Source organism: Halyomorpha halys, unplaced genomic scaffold, assembly GCF_000696795.3.
Source record: "Halyomorpha halys isolate HHAL.00 unplaced genomic scaffold, Hhal_1.1 Scaffold898.1, whole genome shotgun sequence".
NCBI classification, from domain to species: Eukaryota; Metazoa; Arthropoda; class Insecta; order Hemiptera; family Pentatomidae; genus Halyomorpha; species Halyomorpha halys.
This window is the reverse complement of record NW_027112804.1, coordinates 142,098-166,953: the sequence shown is the minus strand read 5'-3', so window position 1 is coordinate 166,953 and position 24,856 is coordinate 142,098. Positions and strand designations below refer to the sequence as shown.

General features: G+C 29.8%; 1 protein-coding gene across 2 annotated transcripts; it reads left to right on the top strand.

The window, feature by feature from the left end:
- Positions 1-315: 315 nt before the first annotated feature.
- On the top strand, positions 316-24,856 carry LOC106686921 (NEDD4-binding protein 2). Of its 2 annotated transcripts, none has more exons than XM_014430528.3 (10): positions 316-669; positions 10,786-10,921; positions 11,624-14,689; positions 14,766-14,891; positions 16,838-16,944; positions 19,115-19,318; positions 19,391-19,555; positions 20,655-20,759; positions 21,253-21,431; positions 24,350-24,856. In XM_014430528.3, the coding sequence occupies exons 2-10, from the start codon at positions 10,792-10,794 to the stop codon at positions 24,438-24,440; spliced, it is 4,173 nt and encodes a 1,390-aa protein (XP_014286014.1). In that variant the 5' UTR covers positions 316-669; positions 10,786-10,791; the 3' UTR covers positions 24,441-24,856. The 2 variants fall into 2 exon arrangements, with proteins under 2 accessions (XP_014286014.1, XP_014286015.1); XM_014430529.3 differs by lacking the exon at positions 316-669 and adding an exon at positions 6,422-6,548.

Here is a 24,856-nt window from a genome sequence, read left to right as displayed (position 1 = left end):
TGACCAGGGGATACCAATGATGGGCTATACTATTCATCATGCCTGACGTGGCATTAACTCAGAGCACAGCATAATCCCTTGTGATCAGGATTTTGCGACGGTTGACAATTTATAAATCAAGAGAAAAAGTTATGTTTTCTATTTCAGTCTTCATTCTTAAAATACTAATTTGTGGTTATTATTATCCTTATCAAGATATGGTGTTAAGCTCATAACTGTTATTTAATGGAGTTTAAGTTTAATCTCGTGAATAGAGAGGGAAAAAGATAAGGGAAACGATTAGTCAGTAAGCTTTATCTTTATGTACCCAGTACATTCCGACCGATTGATTTTAGGTTTTAAATTATTCTACTCAATAAATTTAATTTCAGGATTTAAGGTTCTTATTCACTAATAAAATAATTCAAAAATGAATTTAGAAGTTTATAAATGTTAAGATCTTTGATATAACATTTTTATACATAAAAAATTAAAATAATAATATAAGGACAATTTCGGGTTGTTGGTAGCTCTTATTCATAATGCACAGTTGGAGTGTGAACCTCCTTGTTTATTTTTAAAAAAGTTTGATGTCGTTGTGTTGTTCCTTTGTGCGAAGTTTAGAGTTGTTTCTGTGATTCCCCAGGTAGTAGCTCGCTTTAGTTGTATTGTCAGCAGTGGTAAAAATAGGTAAGTTGTTTATTATTGTCACTTTAGATTTCTTTTATTAAATTTCATCCCTTCAGTTCATTCAACACCGTTAAAAAAATATATTGCATTATTTTTTCTCTATTTTAGAAGAAGATTTCTAATGTTTTTGTCGATGTTCATCTGAACACAGCTATATATGAAATAGTGCTTATGACCTTGTTGTAGAAACTAAATGGTTGAAGATGATACTTTGTTTACTTTGAAAATGATTATTTAAGAATAATAGATTTTTAAAAAAGTCTTTTTAATTGATTGAAGAATCTAAATAACATTTATTTTAAAAATTCTTCAATGCCAGTTTATGATTCGAAGGATTTCTTCTGCTTCACCCCTAGGAAGAATAATGTGTTTTAAAAATATATTTTATTGTTAATAGAGTATTAGTTGTAAATCAACAGTTGGTTGAAGTTAACCTTATTTATGAATTATTTTCCCTTAAAGTTGATGATTAATACTTATATCTTTTTACTGTCATACTAGTTTAAATTGCATAAGATGTAGGAAGATTGCTATATCATGTAAGGATGGTCATTATAGCAAATTTTTGTGACTTATTTAGTTCATAAGTGATACTCCAACATGAAAGGTGAGCTTGTACTCACCTTAACTTGTTGATATATTGTTGTTTATAACCAACACTGTTATATTATTAATTATATCAAATACAACATATTGCTGGCTGGTTCCACTGACTCAAGTGATGAACAAATCCCCTATAGATCCCTTTCAGTTGAGGTTGGGGCCCTTGTGAACTAACATGTCTACTCTGATCAGTCCAGATAATTTTTTCTCTCATTTATATTTTGTAAGGATATTGTTTATAGTCTATTATAGTTCTGTTAACGAGTTAAGATTCCGGTTTAGTAAACATTAAAGCAATTATTTCTGGTCTAAAGAATTGGGAGGACAAAGAAAAAGGAAGTTGTTTATTTCTGTACCTGCTAAAGACTTTGTCACATGTTTCATTTACCAGTTCTGATCAAGACCCCTTATTGGAAAAGGAGGAAACAAATCGTGAATAAATTTTTAAAAATCAAACAAAACTGTTTAACTTTACTTTCAAGTACAGGCCAACTATATAATATGTATCATTAAAAATAGAATAAATTAACTAGGCTTTCATATTTTTAATGAATGTAATTTTTATTTTAATGTTAAATAATTACATTGTTTAATTATATTAAAAACTTTATTTTCCCTAACATTTCTCATTGATGGAAATATTGGTTATGGGTAGGATCAATAGGTTATCAATTTAATAATAAGTTATTGGAGAAAAAAGTTGATGGAAGTGCTTTGAGTCTATCGAGGTATCAAATAAGATGCAATGTCAGTAACATGTGTCTCAGGTCTCTTTCTTTTCATTGAACTTTAATGTCAATTCACAATACTATTATTGCCATTATTCCTTTTCAGCTCTCTGCAATATTGCTCCTACAAATTTTGGATTACTTTCCAAAGTATAATCATTTGTTAATTTTTTTTTTATTATATTTAATTTTATTTTTATTTTAATTATTAATTTTATTTTATTTTATTTTTTTTCATTTAATCCTACTGTGTAATAAAATCAAACTTAAATAAAATTGCCATCAATGTTATAGGGAACTCTTCAATTGCTATGAAGTGAGTTAACGTAATTGAATTCTGACAGAAATTAGGTAGTAGCTTGATTTTTCATGAATAAATAAAAAAAAATTTACTGCTCTTCTGTGTCAGTGTGACAATTATATAGATTGAGTCATTTCTTTAAATTTTAACATTTCTTGTTGTTTTGCCTAGCCTTGTACTTTTGACACTGCATATTAATTTCTGCTTCTCGGAGTTAGCGTCATTGCTCACAAAGAGGTTTTGTATCGTTTTAATATTTTGAAACATAACTGCAGAAGATTGTACAGCATTTAATTATTACCTCTGGTATCTTGTCCAGCATCCTTTCACAGTTACCAAAAATCAGAAACTTTTTTTTATTTGGCTGAAATATCATTCAATGATCACCCTCGTGTATACAAACATATAGATTAAAACATGGTTTTGCAGCATTCCTTGCTGTTTCAAAAAGAGTAATGAACCAAGGTAAAAATCTACAACCTCTGAATCGCCTAATTGGCTGTTGCAACCATTAACCATTTTATCTTGATATCATTTCTTAAACTAACTCCTACTCCACAAACTTGCATGATAGATGCTGCCACTCAGAACTGAAGCTTGTAAATGTTTCCCGAGCATTGCAAATTGCTTGTACAATTAAGCTAGGGTAGCTTTTCCTATTTAGGTACTAGTCTCTGAGCGTTGTTGGTTTTAGGATTTCAATTTGTGTTTGGTCTAAGGCTCTGACAACTGCAAATAAATGGAATCTTCTCTGCAACATTTCCTTCATTAACTTCACTTTTGAGTCAAATGGAATGTTATAGGATCTTAAATTTTGCCATTATTTCCGTCATATAGTGAATTTTCTTGCACACAGATGTTCCATGCAAACCATCTCTTTCTGCAATTTCTGTCTGATACCCAGGACCTCCACAAAATCTAAGAAAGATCTCCATCTTCGTTCTTAAAGTGATAGCTCTACTACACGCTTCTATTTTTTCTGATAAAAACTTACCAGTTAAAATATATGTATCATCACTTTTAAATTGTAGCTTAAGGAGCTCCCATAGTTGTAACTAACCAAAAATAGGTTTCTCTCTTTCTAGCTTGAGAAAATACTAGGAGTTATAGGTTATAAAAGTAATTTTTGTTTTTTATTTAACAAATTTATAAGTAAGTACTTAGCAACCGGAAAAACTAGTAACAACTAAGTAAGTACCTGTCAAGTTTATTCATACGAAATACAGTAAAGATTTAAAAGTACACTAGTATCAGCAAATTTCACTATGTCCACTGGGCCCTGTTTCATAATGAAAGCTAATAGTATTAGTTCATAGTACAAATGTAGAAACTAGTGTGGTAATAATACTAATACTTATTTTTTTCATGATAGGGATGACTATTAGTGATATTACAGGAATTAAAAAATACTAAACTACAATTTACTATTGTACAAGTCTGTAGAACTGAATTAAGATAAATCTACAAGACTAATAGAAACAGGCCCTGGTACATTTACTTTGAAACCAATTTTAAAGAGCCCAGAAACATCTCAGGAATAGTATCAAATTGGAATCACGAGAAGATAGGATATCAACAATCAACAATAAGAGGTCAAATTTTAAGTATTAAATTTAAAGTAAATTTTTATTGATAAGGAACTTTCAAATAAATCAATATTAGTTAAAGAAGGATTTGTTTTTATCAATATATGCTCCTTATTCTCAGCTTTACAGTAATGATAGGAGATTGTGGGGCCAGCACACTACTTTCTCAGTACTTCAATATTCAGTAAAATTTAATTTATCAAAAATTGGCAAAAATAAAACAAAAGCTAGAATTCATTTTGTGAAAAGCACTGGGGTAGGAATATATAATTTTGGGTAGAGTAAAGATTAATACCTTTTCTTATTTATAACAAAAATAGAAAATGGCATGTACCAGTAGTGAGTGAATATGATTTTTTGAGATAAAGCTCAATTCACAATTAAAATTGCACCAAAAACATTGTGGATGAAATGAATCTAATGAAGAATACTTGTTTATAAGTTTCTACAAGTCAACATTTGCATCATCAACAGCATCTATCATGCAAGTTTGTGGAGTAGGAGTTAGTTTAAGAAATGATATCAAGATAAAATGGTTAATGGTTGCAACAGCCTATTAGGCGATTCAGAGGTTGTAGATTTTTACCTTGGTTCATTACTCCTTTTGAAACAGCAAGGAATGCTGCAAAACCATGTTTTAATCTATATGTTTGTATACACGAGGGTGATCATTGAATGATATTTCAGCCAAATAAAAAAAAGTTTCTGATTTTTGGTAACTGTGAAAGGATGCTGGATAAGATACCAGAGGTAATAATTAAATGCTGTACAATCTTCTGCAGTTATGTTTCAAAATATTAAAACGATACAAAACCTCTTTGTGAGCAATGACGCTAACTCCGAGAAGCAGAAATTAATATGCAGTGTCAAAAGTACAAGGCTAGGCAAAACAACAAGAAATGTTAAAATTTAAAGAAATTACTCAATCTATATAATTGTCACACTGACACAGAAGAGCAGTAAATGTTTTTTTATTTATTCATGAAAAATCAAACTACTACCTAATTTCTGTCAGAATTCAATTACGTTTACTCACTTCATAGCAATTGAAGAGTTCCCTATAACATTGATGGCAAATATATCTAAGATTGATTTTATTACACAGTAGGTGTAAATGAAAAAAAAATAAAATACAATTAATAATTAAAATATTTGCTCTTTGGAATCCAACATAATTTTCAGTCCTAATGATATTTAATAAACAAAATGTTGACCAGTTATTTACTAACTGCTATTTCATGAGTTTTTAGTAACTGTTTTAAAATTTTCAATAGAGACTGTATTTTTTTTTTCTAGTTTTGTGTAAGAATCGGTGATTTCAGTTACCTCATTAGTCACTGAGACACAAATTTTTGGAAAACAAAAAAAAAGTTCAGGTCAAATTTTAATGATTGAAGAGAAACCAAAAATACTTACAATTAAAATGTGACTGACTGAATTTATTATGTACTTACGATGAGTAATAAATGTCATTAGAGGTTTCTCCAATCAATCAACTTTACAGAAATAAGGAAGATAATAAATAATTACTATTAAATGTGTAATAAAGACTGATAATCGAATATGACTAACTCTCAATATGTCGTGTAACCAGTAAAGACCTCATAGACCGGCAGTGAGAGTCAATATGGTGTTTTAATTAAAATACATATTTGCTTGGCTTATGGGTTTCACAAATCAATAAGATAAAACTTTTGACTTTAAAAGAAAGAAAAAATGCTTATAAAAGAGAAAAAAGTTGAGAACCCTCTATATAGCACTTCTTTTATATCAACTGGATTCCAATGAATAAGTTTTTACCAGATCCCAGTTAGAAGAGAAATCTTAAGAGATACTGACTTTAGTGGTTTCTAAACTAAACCATAACACGATTATTATAAAATACTTAAAACACACATCTACCTCAACAGAATTCAAATTCACTAAATTTTAAATATCCCCAAAATATTGACATAAGAGGTTTCTCAACTTATCAACTCATATATTCAGTGTTATAAATGTTTTCTCTTACATTCAGTAATATCACATTATTTACTGACGACCCCCTATTTTTTTATTATTATTGGTACTTGATCTAGGATGCTGGCAGCACTCCACATTAACAACACATTTGCATCACATCTCTTAAATGTTAAAAGAACCCAAATGCTAAGTAGTAGACAATTAATTAAACCTTGTAAATATACCCATAAATACATTAATAGATTAGCACATATAAATAAACATGGTTAGACATAATTAATTTTTAAATGTTTTGTAATTTTGTACCTTCTTGTATTCTAGTGATCAAGTCCTTTTAAAAATTGAAAAACCATGAAATCAGACTACTGATCATTCCTATTAATTACAATGAATTAAGAAAGAAAGAGCTGACCTTTTTTGTGATACTAAGTTATGAGGTATTGTGGTTTAATTAAATCCCCATGTCTGCCTACTAAATCAGTTGCAATGGAATAAAAAATAATCACCTGGCAATGGTTCATATGTACTTGTTTCCAAATTGTCTCATTTTTCTGTAAACAATTGTTGATTTATACGAACTCAATTAAATCACTTTTTGTGGTAAAAAAAAACTGTACAAATTTTTGAATCTGAATGGAGATTGCTGCATATTTAGAACTGCTGATGCTGTTATTTACATTGTCCAGTTACATTTAAGAAGTAATTCTTCCTTGAATATTTTCACTAAATATAATAACACCTGATTTCTTTAAAAAAATATTTATTTAATCAGTTGTTTCCATGTTAGTCATTTTATTAATTTGGTTATCTACAGGGTTACTATTTTTTAGGTTTCTCATTATAAATTAAACAACTATGAGTTTTTAAAAAATTCAAATTGCATTTAATAAATTTATGTTATGAGAAATGGGTTTTCTCACTTGGAAACAATGTGATTAATCATTTGCATTTGCTTACTTTGATTGTTTAAATTCAACCTATGTAATTTTCCTAGTCAAATGTTATTTTGCTGGTAATTTCTTACACTCAATCAAACAAATCAGATTTTGTGCATTACTCTTTTTTTATATGTAACTTCTGAGTGGAAAAATTAAATTAAAAGAGTGTAAAAATATTATATACATATATTGTTTTAGTTAAAGTTAAATCAATATCCAAATACTTTATTATGCGAATATCTGAAATTTTCATCTTATTCTTGTAATGTCAGCCCATAATTGCCAACTATAAATATCTAATCCTGGCGACATTACTTCATTTAATTTTGGTGATTATATCACTTTTATTGTCAATGCTGTGCCAAACTTTAGTTTCGTCTTTGATTTTTGAAATTTATAGTTTAGTTACTTGGGTTTCATTGACATGTAATCATTTTTTAAAAAAATTGCAAGTACACAATTTCATAAAACCGATTCATTTAATCATTTTAATGGTACTGAAATTTAAAAAAAATATCAATGTTTAAAAATATATGATGTAGATCTAATCTTAGATTGTTCTTGTAATTTATTTACTTTTTAAAACAGTTGATAAAATGTTTTTAAAAAAACAAGTAAATATTTTTATGGTTTATATTGTTTTGTTGACGATAGCTTATGTTCACTATTGATTATTTTCATTTTTATTAAATCTGTGCTGATTTTACTTGTTCTAATTTTTATTCATTTACTTTTTTTTTTCTGTTTGCTTTGAAGATCTGTTAGGCCTTTTGTCACATTAACCATCTGATAGCATATTATAAATGCCTCAATTGTTTGTCATAGATCGTTTTCTAATTCGCTGCACGTCACAGTATGAATGATGTCCTTGTTTATTCTCTCTATTCATTTGGAGTTATGTGTTCTACTCGGTCTCTTATTTAAGCTACTGTTCCATTCAAGGTTATAGATTCCCTGGTAGATAAGCTAAATTATTTACCAAATTATAGTATCAAAGCACTTAATTATTGTATTAAATGTTGGTTCTAGGATCCAACTCATTTCTTTTTATTATCTTATTTGTTCTTGTATTTCTTTTTGTAATTTATTATTGGTCTATGTTTTTATAAAGATCTTGTGTTGTTTTCTTACTCATTTATCTGACATTAAATACCATTATGAGAACTTAATGTAGTTTTTAATAAACCTATATTAAAATAATGAATCCTGCAAGTCATGATTTTTAAATGACAATCTACCGCCTTATCACTTTTGAAGTGTTCAATACCACTATGTTCAGTTCTTATAAAGAAAGTTTTCCTCCTTCAATTTTCTTAGTAATTCCCTTTCACAACAGTGTTTAACGAATACAATTCTTTTATCCAATCTATATTACTGTTGATGGTCATTTGTTCTTTTTATTACTTATATAATTTAATTTATACTTTCCGTATGTACAAGTGCCATTGCAACTAGCAAGAAAGGCTTATATTTTTTAAAAAAATATTTTGAAGCAAATTCATGTTTTCCTGAAAAATAAATTGAAATTCTGAGATTTCATCATAAAATAACTAACAGTAAATAAGTAATTACTGATTTACTGGAATGAAATTCTTGACCTACGAACTAGAGTAAATAAATTATCAAATAAATAAGTAACAGTACATTGATTTAACAGAAATATTTTACATTTTTGGTTGATGGTTCTGTTTGTATAAAAACTAATCACAATATACATAAAATAATTGTATGACCTAAATTTTATTTTGGTTTTATAAAACCTATGTCTAATTGTAATTAATTAACCTGCTTGTTCCTTGATTCAATTACATTTTAGGATAGGTCTTGAGCTCTAATACATTTAGAGATGTATGAATCTGTACTATTTAATGTTAAAATGAAAATCATCTTTTCCTTGAAGATTAGGCAGCATAAGTGACCTTATTCTTTATTTTGTTTATTCTTATTAATTTATTTTTTAAGGTTCATAGTCTGTTTTATTTTTTTATTTGTTTCATTTTTTTATTTGCAGGTCTCTTTATTTTGTTTTTCTATTAATTTGATCTATTTACTTTATTATTTTGCTTTTTTTTGGTTTTATATTAAATATAATCATGAACTGGAGCCTGTATTATTAATCAGTCATTTTGAAACTCGGTTAACTCTTCCAGAATTTTCAGAAGGAACAAAATATCTAATTTTTTTCTTTAAGGAGAGATAAAACTTGGCATTACCATAATTCCAAAGTTTTCCTTTTATTATCTTCTGGATACTCGATTTTTCTTTTCGATTCATTTCTAAAATCAACTTAATTATACAGATTAAGTACAAGATTTCTTATTAAACAATTTGTAAGAACCTTGCATAGATATTCTATGAAGAATAGGAATTTTAATGACATAAGTACAAATGTTAAAAAAGAATAAAGGGTTAGGGACTACTGTGCTACATTCAACCTATATGAATACCTTCCTTCAGGTTAAATTCCTTAATATGGGTGGGGTGGATAATTGCTTCAGATTTACAATTTCTCATTCAATTGTTTCCTATGCTTAACTTTATTACCAGTTGCACACATGTCCTAATATATACTAGATCGTTACAAAGTCTTAGTGTATTAAATAGGTTTTATTAAAAGTTCTGTATAAAATTTAATTAATACAATTTAGTAAAATCATGTTGAAATTATTCTTCAGAATATAGGCCATTATTGTCAATTACTTCAAACCCTCTTTCTCTCAGAAGAATTATTTTTCACTATTTTTTGCTAAATCTTTCATCTTTTGTATTTTGAAGCAAACTTTGCTGGTATTAACTCATTGTTTATGAGGATTTTATTATTTTATTACCCCCTATCTTGTCATTTATGACATACGGAAGGGGGGGGGTTAGCTACTGGTAACCAACCTAATTTAACCAGAATAGGGAGTCAAGTTTTCATTCTGTGTGGTAGCCACAAATTCAAAGTCAACTTCCCCAAGGTTGGATTTGTACCAACTATTTTAGCTTTTAAGGATTTGATCTGGGATTGTTTATGTTAGACACTACATTTTTTTTTTTTTTTTAACAACTTTTTATAGTTACTTTTGAAACAGAATAGATAATTATCTGCCCAAACTGGATTTGAACCTGGTTCTGGTAGATAAGAGATCAGTGCCTTACTTGCTTTATAAGTATTATCCCATGGGGTCAATTTCTCCTTAGATTAATTTGTATCTATAGTTAAATAAAGGATTATTATTATTATTCTATGGGCAACAGACCATGGAGGTCTAAGTCCTCGCGCGATGTATTTCCCAATATTAGGATGTAATATTCACAGTATTAGGAAATACATCGCGCATTTCTTGACGTGTTTTTTTCCCAGGATGGGTTCGTCACTCCCACGCCTATTTTTTGTGAGTGCCACAAATGCCCAGGGAGAGGTTTTCAGTGAGTTTTGCTTTATTTTGTGCTTAAAAAAAGCCCGAGTGGGACCGGGATTCGAACAGACAACCTGTGGATTGATAGACTGGCGCATTACTATGCTGCTACCAGTATTAGACCTACTGAAATATATTTCTGTTACGTAGATAGGTTATAATATGGTATTATTATATTAGCTTCTACTCACTGCACTCACTTAAAATGAAAGAGAAACCCCTAACGAATCCTTTTTTTACTGGAGTTTGGACCTGAATTCGCATAAATACAAGAAGTTTGTGGGGTCAGGTTATAACATACAACAATAGAAATATAATTCGGCTGATATAGTATATAATCATCTTTGTTTATTACATTTGGTGCCTAGCTTAACTTCTTATTTAATTTTAATTTAAAAGAAAAAGACTATTTATTGCTTGTTATTTCATGTTTATAGGTAAATTCTCTTCATGTTTAATTTTCCCATCCTAAATTAATTTATAGGATATTATTTTATAATTGCATACATTATATGTGTACAAAAATAAATTTAGCATTGTGTATTTGTTCAGTTAAGTAAATATTAAATAGCTGATTAATTTTGTTTATTATTACAGAGAGAAATGGCTTCACAACAGCATAGTCTTCCACCGGATGTGCAAGAGAATATTGTGCATAATATACAAAAAATCTTTCCTAATTATGTCGATAAAAAAATCATCAGAGCTGTATTAAATCGCGAATGTTGGGATTGTAAGTAAAGAATTTGTTATTTTTCCATTTTATATATAATTAAATGTAATAAATTTAATGATAAATTTGAATTTAATATTATAAAAACTGTTAATATTTAATATTAACCTTCAATTCTGTCACACACAAGTGATCCATTCCTGAGATCTGTATGGTGTTAGCATATTAAGTTCATTCAAAAAGGGAGGTCATTCATGACCAATTCAAGCGACCTGCAGTGTTTTTTATTTACTTTATTTACTATATTGCATTTACTTCAGTGTTTCATTATATAAAATCAGCCATCTGGAATGAAAAATCATTATTTACTCGAATATTGTTATTACATATCTAAGAAATAATCTGAGTATTTGATTTTTTTTATTAATGTATATTATTATTTCAAACTTTAAACAAAATATTGAATAACAAATATAAATAATTAAAGAAATAAAAAACTTTAATAATTAAATATATTATGAAGTGATTTAAGCCTTGATTAAGGAAATGAAATCATAATATGGATGGATTAATCAATTTGTTATTTGATTTAAAACAATTCAATACAAAGAAACAATATATGACAAAAGTACATTTAGCCTTTGTGTGTGGTGGTTGTAAGCAGTGTTATACATATTCAGTGATGAAAAGATGAAAGTTTTGTTCAGTCTACATTTTTATTACTAAAATTGAATTATAATTTTCTTCTTTTTTTTTTTTCAGTGGAAAAATCTCTAGCTTTTTTGAAAAGCAGTCTGAACTCATTCAATGAAAATCCAAATAATCCCAAAAAGAAAGAAAATAGATTTAAAAAAATGAACCAAACCAAACAAAATCAAAGTCCTAAGAAAAATAAAATGGATAACAATTCAACTTCTGGTCCAAACAAACCTCCAGATTTGTTAAAAAACTTCAAAAAAACAGCTAGATCTAAACCAAATGTCAAACCGCAAAATTCTGAAAAACAAAAAAGTGATTCATTAGTACAGGGAGACTGGGTATTGGTTGGTGAATCTGGATCTCAAGCTTCAAAAGTGCAAGATTCTCCTAAAGAAAAAAACAAGAGTTTCTCTACTGAAAATAAACCACAGATCAATGATAAAAGGTTAGCGAAGAGAAAACAAATGATGCAGCATTATGAACTTATCAAACAATTTGGAGAACCTGTAAATAGAATATCAGCTTATATTAATGAAGGTATTAAAGTGATGATCCTTTTGAGGGGATGTTCTGGCAGTGGTAAAACTACATATGCAAATCAATTATTGAAGAAACATGGAGCTAAGCATCATCAAAACCATATCTATAGTGCTGACAACTATTTTATCAACAAAGAAGGTAAATATATTTTTAATTATGATCTTCTTCAAAATGCGCATGCATGGAATCAAAAACTAGTGCGCCTTGCTGTATCAGAAGGAAGAAGTCCCATTTTTATTGATAATACCAACACTCGAATGTGGGAGATGAAAGACTATGCAATTATGGCTGTTGAATTTGGATATATTATTGAAACTTTAGAACCTCCTACTCCATGGTTCTTTAATGAAGACTTACTGTTCAGAAAAACACTTCACAATGTACCTCGAGAAACAATTAAGAAAATGCTTGATAGATACGAAGCTAATGTTTCAGGAGAAGATGTTCTCCGGGCTTTGAAACTTAATTATGGTTCCGTAGCTCCTCCCCAGTTCGTAATAGCTGGTATGGACATGCCCATGTCAAAGAAACATGCTAAGGTTTTCAATGAGAGATTAGAACCATCTAATAATGTTCAGAATAAACTTGTTAAAAACAAGTCTACAAAACCTTCCGATGTTCCTCAAACTAGACCAACTAAGTTGATGGAAAATTCAAGTATTCCTCCCCTTTTTTCTTCACCTAATCATAAACCATTTGGAAGTATGTCGCCACAAGAAAATAATCAAGCAAGATTTGGAAGACCTGGACCTTTTGCTGGCAATTCTAACCCAGTTGCTAATAATTATTTCAGTCCTGCAAATTCCAGCATGCAAAATCAGCAAGTCCTTTATCCTCCTCAATTTTATGGTCCTAATAATGGACCTTATATGACTGCAGCGGTGCCTAATGTTTTTAATTCTCAGTTTGCAAACAGAAACTTTTTACCTAATGCCCCGCCCGCTGAATTTTACCAGCCCATTAATAGACCTCCTTCAGGAGCAGTGATGGATAATGCTTCAAGTAGTAAAACAGTTACAGAGAATATTATGGATTCCACACCATATGTTGATGATTTAATTGATCTCACTGTTCCACTTAATGTTGAAACTATAAGTGATTTGAAAAAATGTCCCTCATTTACAAGTGAAATGTCTTCATCAATTTCCTTACTTGAAGGACTTAAAATTGAAGGTGAAGGAGGATTAGACGAGTCTGATAGCAGTGAATCAGATGATGAAGAACCTCTTCTTCCAGAAGATGAAGAAGAGGATAATGAGGAAAGTAATGTAGAAGACGACACTTCAGGATCAGTATCAGATGGAGGTGAAGAAAGCTCTACATCTTATACGACAGCATGTACAACTGCTGAACCGTCAACTTCAGAATATATTGTTGTCCATGATGAAGAGATTTTGTTTCAAAAAACTCATGAAGAACTATCTGACATTAAAACACTTGAAGACTTCAAGATTAAAAGTAGCTCTGGTTTTTCACAAAATTTTGAAGACTTTCTATTTCAATATATGGAGAATTCAAGAAGTGGTTCTAAAGTGAGCGATGTTTTACTGAGCAATGCTATAAAACAAGAAGAAAGCAATCTATGTACTGAATTTAACCAGACATGCCAGGTTGGGGAAATTGATAAAGTAATGGGTGATTCCTCTGATTCAGCAGTTGTTACGAAGAAGAGGGTCCGTCCAACAACTTCCTTAGGAGACTGGATTAGTAAAGATGTTTCTCTTGATAAGCCAGTCAGTGACAATCTTCTCAAAGATCAAAGAGTTAAACTTCCCGAGGAAATAAAAAATATTTCCTTAATGTCTGTTTCGACCAATACTAATTATTTGGATTTTGAAACTCTTCGTGAAGTTAGCAATGGTACCTTTGTTGAAAATGTTAAAATTCTCAAAGGAAGTCCATTTTTTGTTAGAGCTACTTCTAACATACCCTTTTTGCCTGCAGCAGTGCTGATGCTGGATAAGGGAGTTATGACTTGTGATATAGAAACATCACAAGTCGTAGTCCGTGATAGTGGAATTGAAAGGCTAGCATTGATGTTTCCAAATGTACCTCGAGAAAATTTGGAAGAACTTTTTGATAAATGTCAGAAGGATATTGATTGGACTGCAGGTCTTCTTTTGGATTCTGGACATGAAATGTCAGAATTACACTCTTCTCTTGAGCCCATTGAATGTGAAACATATCATAATAGCATTACATACCCTGTTGACAATTTTGATGTTAAAGAAATGGATGTTCTCCAGGATGAAATAAAAAAACAGAAAAAGAAAAAAAATGATCTTGATATAAATAAGTACAAAGAAATACAAGAAAGTATTCAAAATAATTTTATTTTAGGAGAGAACCACTATTCTGAAAAAATGAAAAAACACATAGAAAGAAAGCATAAGATACAAATTGGTACCTCTGTTGCATCTACAAGTGCAGACCCAACTGAACCTGTAGTTGCCTTAGAAGAAGCAACTAATAGTGATAATCAGACAGAAGGTTCTGATAGTGAAGAAGATGGTGTATTTATGTTGGATAGTGATTTCATCTTCCAGTTGCAGTCAAGATTTGGTGGCTTATTGAGGCCCAACATGATCGGTACTTACCTTTTTATGAAAAATATTTAAATTTCATTTTTATATTTATATATTTAACTGAAATTGTTTTTTGTTAGGAGAAAAAACTGTTGTTAGTATTCCTTCCAGCCTTGCAAGACAGCTTCATAGCTATATTATGGATTCAATTTTACAACAAATTGAGGGGGAAGATGTGTTTACTGAGAGTTCAGTTTTTGACGAAGGTATTTTGTATGTTTTATTATTTAAATTATGTCTAAAGTTATTATTGGTAATTGACATTTTCATTTAAATTTTATTCTAGTTATCTTTTGCAGGTTGAGATTGTTAAATTAATTTTATAGCTGTAATAACAATCCATTATTTTTTGTCACTTGAAAATATGAAAACTAGACTTAGAAATATAAAGGCATTTATAAATCCACGATTTATCGTTCAAGGGGAGTGCACGTTGAGGGAGTCACTGATTTTAACCAACTTCATTTGGTTGTTCTTCATCCAAAAATATTGGATGTGTCCTGGGTTTCATTTCAATGGGCTCTATGATCCAAAAAAAAGAAATCCTATAATTTTTAACTATTTGTTTGTATTATTGTTTTCTATCTTTGCCGTATGTGGATTTTGAGGTTATATGCTAAACTATTAGTTTTTTTTTTATGTAAAATAAGAGAAATGTTTTTCTGGTCTTATTAAATGAGTTTAGCTGTATTAAAAATCTCCAAGATCAAAAGACATTTCCAGTAAAGTTGGAATTAACTTTTTTTTTTTTAGAAAGCAAGTCAAATTCATTTTCAGTTTTTCATAAAATTAGAAATTTTTGAGAGAATTTCTTTTTTCTGCTGATATTTGTTGTTCACCTGAACATTCCTCAGAATTTTATCCAAATTAAACATTTCTGTAACTAATGGAAAGCTGAATTTCTGGTTTGGAAGAAAAATATTTTTTCAATCATATTAAATGAGTTTAGCTATGTTAAAAAATCTCCAAAACCAAAAGACACTTCCAGTAAAGTTGGTCATATTTTTTGAAAAAGCAGATGAATATTTTGGGGGGAGGGGAGAAGAAAGATTTCTTTAGATTTCTAAAAAAAATTGTATTCTATAGTTTCTTGAGGTGTTAAAAGCAAAAAAAAAAAAAAAAAAAGGCGTTAACTTTGTTTCGTCCATATTGCTTCAATTTTGTACTCACTTTATATACGGTGGAATAATCCTATACCAGTCCAATCAGTTTGTTTTCTTATCTGGAATAAGAAAAAATATTGCTGATATAAAAATAAGCTACACAATCATAAAAACCAAAAGATACTATCAATTTAATGCCATTGAAATAAAAAAATATTTTACCTGATCAGTTTGATGAAAATATATTTAGCAACAATATGTTTGGCTGTGGAATCACAAAAAAAAATTTTTGTTTAACTTGGTAACCCCCTCAATATGCTCTCCTCTTGTTGGTGAACACATAGCTGATTAATGTTGTTTAAATAAATAAATTTAAACTTTATTCATTATAGTCTCAAAACATTTTATTCTCTTTATAAGTCCAACGTTTCGGCCATCCTGAGGGACAATCTTAATACAATTTTAGAACTAAATAATTTAAAAACACAACTTCATGCAGGCTATTCTACCCAGGTTAATTCAACAATTTCTCTAATTAGTCAATGTTTACATTTAAGCACAAATTAAAATTCTTTATCACAGTCACATATTTGTTAAAATTTATCACAATTTTGTTGTTAAAGTTTGTGATAAATATTAACAAATAAGTGACTGTGATAAAGAATTTTAATTTTTGTTTTGATGTGAAAATTGACTAATTAGAAAAATTGTTGAATTAACCTGGGCAGAATGGTCAGCATTAAGTTGTGTTTTTAAATTATTTAGTTCTAAAATTCTATTAAGATTGTCCCTGAGGATGGTCGAAACATCTAAGAGAATAAAATGTTTTGAGACTATAATGGATATAATTTAAATTTATTTATTTAAACAACATTAGCCAGTCTCGAGAAAGTGTTTAAGATTATAAATAAAATAACTGGTTAATTTTTAAGTCAAAAGATTTTTGTTGATTTAGAAAATTAACTACTTTGTACTTAATTGATAGTTATATTCCTTTTATTTTGTTTTTTATCACATTTAATTTAAAGTTCAATTCATGTCTTAAACAGATGAGGAATTAGCGCGAAGTCTACAAGAAGAAGAGTTGAAGAGTCGTGGTGTTCGTAGTCTTCTTGAAATAATGGACGAAGAAGTTGCGCTTAAAACTACTTCACAAGTATGATTATGCTTTTTAAAACTTTAAATTTATATAATAATATGCAACAAAATAGAAATTTGATAAATAAATACTTGTTTATAACCTTTCGGATAAAATTAACAATAATTTCTTACGGAGGTGTATATAGTTGACCGTAGATTAATGATTGGAGAAGTTTGTGCGGTCAGCAATGAACAACATTAATAAACAAAACCATATTTATTTATTTTATGCTGACGTTTCGACCTGAGTTTCAGGTCTTCATCTGGGCTATAGAGCAAAAGAGATAACAACAACATTTAGAGAAATATAAAATTGAAAAGGAATAGTATACAAACAAATTTGGAATTACACAAAATATTGAATTGAATCATCAATGATAACTGATAATTGAATAGTAAAAAATTTTTTAATTGATTGATAATTGATATAGGTAAGAAGATATGTAAGTAGTGTCTAAAAAACTGAAAAAATAAATAAATTTAATCTACAAATTGAACAATATGACAGACAATGAAAAATAGTGAGTGGCTTATATCTGAATTACAGTCTGAGTATTAACTTATATACTTATACTTAGCTCATTACATACATTACTACTAAGGTACATTTATATTTTTATTTTTAAGTATTGGTATATAAGTTAATACTCACACTGTAATTCAGATATAAGCCACTCACTATTTTTCATTGTCTGTCATATTGTTGAATTTGTAGATTCAATTTATTTATTTATTTTTTCAGTTTTTTAGACACTACTTACATATCTTATATTATACATATCTTCTTACCTATATCAATTAAAAAAGTTTTTACTATTCAATTATCAGTTATCATTTTTTATCATTTATGATTCAATTCAATATTTTGTATAATTCTAAATTTGTTTGTATACTATTCCTTTTAAATTTTATGTTTCTCTAAATGTTGTTGTTATCTCTTTTGTTCTATAGCTCTGATGAAAACCTGAAACTCAGGTCGAAATGTCGGTATAAAATAAATAAATATGGTTTTGTTTATTTATGTTGTTCATTACTGACCGCATCCTCCGACAAACTTCTCCAATCAATAATTTCTTAAATATGGCACTAAAATCCTACTTTTGAGTCTTGGTCTCCTTTACAACTTTCTCTAGTTGTCTCAGTCTTTTGTAAACCCATTTAGTACCTTAGAATTGGAATCCTCAGAATATAATTGACATCTGAGCCGTATGTACAAACCAGGTAACGCACTCAATACCACCTGAGCCACAGATGGCCCTTTCATATACCTTTGATAGAATAGTTGCATTGATATTATGATCAACTGTAATCCTTCTTGAGCTTACTTGAACTTTACTACTTATTTACTATTGCTTTGTCTCCTCACTGTTCAACTTAATGCAAAAAATGCTTCTGTGACATCATCCCTCCTTCAACAATTTCAACATCATTTGATGAGTGAAGAGCTGACCAACCTTTGAAATATGGTTGTATAATGTAACTGCACTTTTCCCATTTTTTTGCCATTTTGGGATACAAACTTTCGGCAATTGTGGCTACTACACCTTAAAATATATATATATACATATGCTTATTTTTATTCATTTCTTTCATCATATATAATTTTGGAACAGCCTAATACTTTGCAGAATGCCTTTACCTTATGGACCTCTGTCTTTTAGCCCCTTATTCTCATTCTTCGTTCTCCTGTGGTGGTCTTCTTGGTATAAGTCCTGTAGCTAATTTGAAGTGCTACCTTCCCATTGCTTTTTGCCATCTTTGGATGTACAGTTCCACCAACATGTGGATGGACAGTTCTCCATATGGGAAGTCCTCTTTTCCTGTGCTCTAGACTACAGTACCTCATCTCATGTTCCATATCTCCTTGAATATTGTATAGTGATGACGAGCTGTCTTTGGAATGCTGCATCTGGAACTTGAGAAATTGATATTCTCAAGCAGCCCAGTACCAATAATTTTTTTAAAAATAAATCTGAATGGATTTTCTCAACATGTTAATTAGGAGAAAACTAATATATGTTTTAGAAAAATCGATATACTGTAGCATGATACGACAATTTTTAAATTTGCTGAAGAATTTTTTCAATTATTTAAAAAGAATATCACATATATCTGTCTACTCTAAAACAATACTCACTGTCAAATGTATAAATTGTAAATTATTGTTGAATCTTGATGGTTTGTAGAAAGATGTCAACAATGGAAAGTCTATGGCCAGCACCCTTTCCAAACAACTGCTTATTGAAAGATTTCCTCGTATGGACCCAGCTACTCTAGCATTGATTTTAGAAGATACAAATCATTCATTGCATGAAGCAACTTGCCTTCTCTCCTCTGCTGGACATTTTCAAGCTGAGCCTAATCAGGAACCAGAACAAAATGATGCTCCGGTAAGTTTCAAGCCTATTTTTAATTTAAGATTATATTTGTGTTACTTCTAATTTACCTTATTTTTATTTCAGGAGGTAAAAGGGAATGCCCTTTCCCGGGAGGAAGCAATCAAACAAGCTCATGCTTATGGTGATATTGCAGGTAAATTATACGAGCTGCGTAAAGACTGTATAAAGAAATCTCAGGATGCATATCGGGAAGGAAACTCTTCAGTGGCTCTCTATTATTCAGAAATGGTAATTTTGAATTATTATTTGAAAATATTAATGTTAATTTATTACATTTCTGAAATATGAAGTAATTTGACTACTGGTCACTTCACTCAAGTGACTCCTGGTTTTCAAATAATCCAAACAATCAATTGATCTTTTTCAAAAAAGTCTATTATTCTTTACTGATTACTATTTTATATATTGTAACTACAGTGAAATTCTGGTAATTTGTAGTTCTAGGAAATAGCTTCATGGTAATATGTTTGCAAGATCTAAATGTTAAGAAACATTTCAACATTGCTCAAGCTAGCTTGATATATGATTTTGACTCTTTGTTTATTGGTCTTAATTTTTATAGTTTTTATCAATGATCTAATTTTTAAAAGTCATTTACATTTATCTAGTTCTTTGTTTTTATTTTTATTTATTTATATTATTTGTCTAGCTTATTGTTTCTATTGTACTGACCAGCAACTTTTGATTGGATAAAAATTAGTAACATTTCATTCTAACAAATATTACTCTAAAGAAACTATACTAAAATTGATTTGTGGTAATGATTTGTTTAAGCAGAAACTGTTTAATAGCCCTTTGCCATTCTAAGAATTTACCCTTAACAACCATCCACTGTTAAAAGAAATAATGATTTTTTTTTTTTACAAATAGAACTGAATTTGTGTCTGTGCCTGTTTGTGTGAATGTCCAATTAATAGAAGTTGAAAACAGTGAAAAGTCAATTGTTAAGAAGAGATTAACCGACTACTTTATGAAACAAGAAATCTTTATCTGCTGTGTTCAAGTAAAAGTATGATGCCGGGACAAATTAAATAATTCACTTATGAGAGATTAATTTTTTTGGATGTGCCTGTTATGTATTTCATAATGAATTGACTACGGTCTTATTAACAACTTTTTCTCAAAAAGCTTTTAAATTTCACCACATACTACCACCTGCATTTATTACTGTATGATTTGTTTGTTTTATTAAAAAAAGTAACTCTTAAGTTAACTTTAATTAGTTAATGCATACTGTGGAAATGTGCCAGTTTCAGTTATTGCATTTAATTTATTATGAATATTTTATTTAAATGGAATTGTCATAAATTTATTATCTCATGTTTAGGCAAGATGGTACATGGAAAATATTGAAAAGTCAAATTCTTCAGCTGCCAAGGCAATATTAAGGGGATATGAAGGGTGGACCACCCTCGATTTACATTTTCTTCAGGTTTGTCACTTAGTTATTCTAAATTTGTGCTACCTTCTATGTTGTTATGTGGTTACATTAAATATTAGGTTTGTAACTAAATGAAACTTTCTTTATCTTTAACTTAATTCAGCAATTTTTTATTACATTTTCATTTTATTCCTGTAAATAACTGAGCTAATGTGATAAGTATAAAAAAGGTTTGTTTAAAATTAAATTTTAGAGATTTATTAAAAATTGACAATCATAGTTCTCTTAAATTAGTTTTTTAAATGATAATTTGAACTATAATGTCATAATTGGTATGAATTAGGTTACAAATATTTTAACGATGTTATACATGAACAGAATTTAAATTTTGTTATAAAAATTAATACTATTTTTAAATGAAGTACCACATCTGTTGTTAATAACCACATTGATTCATTTTTCTTTTTTAAAAAGTTTTCAATGTTTATTTAATACAATGATTAAACTTTTTATCACCAATCTTAGCCTATGTTTTTATTTTTAGGTTTCTGAAGCCTTGAATGTTCTGGACCTTTTTGTTGATGAAGTGATTCGTGGACTTCATGAGTCAAAAAATAAAAAAGCCATAGTGTATATTATAACAGGTCGAGGTTTACATTCTGCTGGTGGCCGCCCTGTTCTTAAACCAGCAGTTCAGTCTAGGCTTCATAAGCGAGACCTTCGGTAATTATTTATTATTCATTTCTTAGTTATACTTAATGATATGTGCTATAAATATTTCCAATGGGAAGGAACTTACAAAATGGGAATTTTTTTTATCCATGAAATATTCCCAAGAAGTGAGAATTTCTAAATAAGCTGTTATTGTTTTAACGCTATTAAATAGTTTAGGTACCTTAAGGTATTATTATTATAATATTATAAGTTAAAATTATATATTATGACTTATAATTGTTGTACGAGGATGGTTTGAAAAGTTCTCGGAATGTACCAGAAAGAAGTGTCTTCCCTTAGTGAAATTGCTTTTATTTTTCTATATGGTCTACCAGTAAACAAATGATTTGGTCCAGTGATGTTCCAATGCCTTGATCCCATCTCGAAAATGAGATTCCTCCTGGCCTGCAAAATACCTCTCCTATTCGGATGTCAGTTCTTCCGTTGTAGGAAATCTCTGTCCACCTAGAAAATTTTCAGCTTGGGAAAGAGAAAAAAGTTTAATGGTGCCAAATCAGGAGGTGAATAAGGTGGATGTTGCAACAATTCGTTCCTCAGTTCATGAAGTTTTGCCATGGCAATAGCACTTGTGTGCGGGCAGGCGTTGTCCTGATGAAAGATGACTTTTTGCCTTGCCAAACCAGGCCTGTTTTCGCGTATCTTTTCCTGTTGTTGGTCTAGGTGGTTTGCGTAGTATTGCCCTGTAATTGTTTGGCCAGTACGAAGATAATCTATCAGCAGAATGCCTTTTGCTTCCCAGAAAACTGAGGGCATGACCTTTCTGGCCAAACGCATTGCCTTTGCTTTCTTTGGTGGTGACTCAGCATGTTTCCGGGGTATGGTAGTGGACCCAAGTTTCATCTGTAGTCCCAAACTGGCACAAAAAATCATGTTGGTTGCGCTGAAAACGGGCCAAATTTTGTTCGGACATTTCCAATTTGGTGCGTTTATGATAATTTTTTCATTCCCAATTCTTTGGTTAAAATTTGATATACCCGTTCAGATAACATCCTTACAGCTTCAGCAATCTCACACACTTTCAGTCTACAATGCTCCATGACCTTTTTATGCACTTTTGCGATAAATTCTTGGGGCGTAGACTTTTTGGCCGCCCATCAGGCGGATCATCATTCAAGCTCTCCTGACCAAATTTAAACTCACTGGTCCACTTGGCAACAGCTGACTTTGAAGGAGCAGAGTCCCCCCAGTGTGTTCTGAAAGTCGGCATGAATTTCCTTTGCTTTCAAACCTTTCTTTACAAAGTAATTAATCACTGCTCGAATCTCAGTTTTTTCCATTGTCACAAATCACTATGCATAAAACAACAACAAAGAGTTGTCACTAACACTCACGCCACGTGTTCACTGACATCTAGCGGTGTTTCCAAGAACTTTTTAAGCCACCCTCATATTATATCTTAAAATTATATGTTATGACTTATAATTATTGTATTATAACTTAACATAGTTCAGTGAAATTCCACATATTCATCTGAAAAATTCAATAGAAATATTTTGAGGTTGGGGCATTCATTCTCCTTTGTCTCTGGTAGACTACCTGCTGTAGATTGAATTTCTGAAAAAATTGAGAATTAATGTTCTGTGCATTAATAATTTATTTGGAAGTTCCATATGGTGAGAATGAAAGAAGAGATTAATGAGCTATTTAATGAAACAAAAAAATTTTATCTGCTATGTTCCAGCTGGAGTAACATTAGAAATGAGTGTAATATAAACTTTTTTCAAAATCAAAACTATTTTTTATGGGAAATAAAAAAAACTAGGATATCTTGGAGAATTCATTGGTCTTCCAGTGGTTATGGGTCACATTTTTGGTGGTATTGAGAATCGGAATGGTTTTAATAAAAATATGTAAAAACTCACATTTGTGTTTTAGTTCCAGCTGGTAAGTGAGTGGTATTGACTGTATTGTCTTCCCATTTACATTACTATTTCTTCTGTAAAAAAATAATTATAAATTATGATAATTAAATGGTGAAATAGTAAGAATAAGAAATGCTCTAAAATACCTATTATGTGTCAAACAGGCGGCCTTGTAACTATCTCAGGCCAGTGTTAGATTTAAAGAAAATTAATTATATACCAATATTATAATATTGGTTATAATATTAATTTATTATGTTTTAATTATCCGGACCCGCCCCGCTAAACCCCCGGAGAGCGATGGTCCTTTGACTTTTGAAATATTAGCTTAAAACGCGAAGGAGAGACTTTAAGATAGAGCAATATTTAAAAAGCGCCCTAAATTGAAAAATGGCATCAACCATATTCCTGAATTTTTTTATTAAAATATAATTATATCTAAAAAATCTATACCTGAATAGTTGCATTAAATATTACTTGTTTTAATTGAGATTGGTAGACCGGCTATATAGGTACCCATACATAGTCAGACAGGCTGATCGTCATTCAAAAATCAGATTGATTTGAATCATGAAGAATCAGTCTGACTGATGCTTACCTACCTATAAATCAGATATTGAATTGTGGGAATTTTGTGCGATGCCTCTTTCAAATCTTAACTAACAGAGAGCAGAGAGCTTGTTTGGACATTAGCAGCAAAAATGAAGGAATGAAACACACGATATGAATGAAGTATTCACGATCTTCCTTGCACTTTAGATTGTGAAGTATCAGATTTCAAACTTTTCTTGGTGATCCATCAGTATTATCCCTACACAATCAATCTCAACTTCCACCTTTGGTATTACTGTCCGACTGACTGTTTAGATTAGAGGTACCTTATGGTGTAATTGGTGTTTTAAAAAAGTGGTATGGTAAGGAAATCAAATTATTTCACTCATCACATGAAATAATAGTTAAGTTGGTCTTAATTATATTTTTTATTTTGTTTTTGATTATTTGATTTATGGACTATGTGAAATATTATTTTCTCTTTGTTGCTAGGTATGTAGAACAGAACCCTGGAATGTTGAGAGTGGTGATCCCAAGAACTGCTATGACCAGCTACAGTAGAGAAGTAGCTGTATGTTCTTGAAATGCCACACAATCCTCTTAAAATTATCTCAGTTAGTTGTAGAATTTGATGGACTGATTTGTCACTTAATACCAAAGCCATCTTTGTTTATTTTAAATATGTTTTGCTGTGAAGTGGCAAACAATATCGATAGTCTCTGTTTTTAATATTGAATTTTTAGAACAGGTTTGTTCACAGAAAAATAAAATAAATATATACTTCTTGAAGTTAGTACTGTTCTGGAATTAAGTGACTTTGTAAGGTTTTATAACAATTAGGTATGTGTTATTGTTATATGGATGTTACAAATATTTTATTCTTTAAAGAGGTAGAGGATGCCATTATATATATTTTGTAAAATGTTGATAAGATACTACTAATTATCTTTAAATAGATTTAACTTTATTGTTGAAGTTATCTTAGTTTTAAGTGAAGAA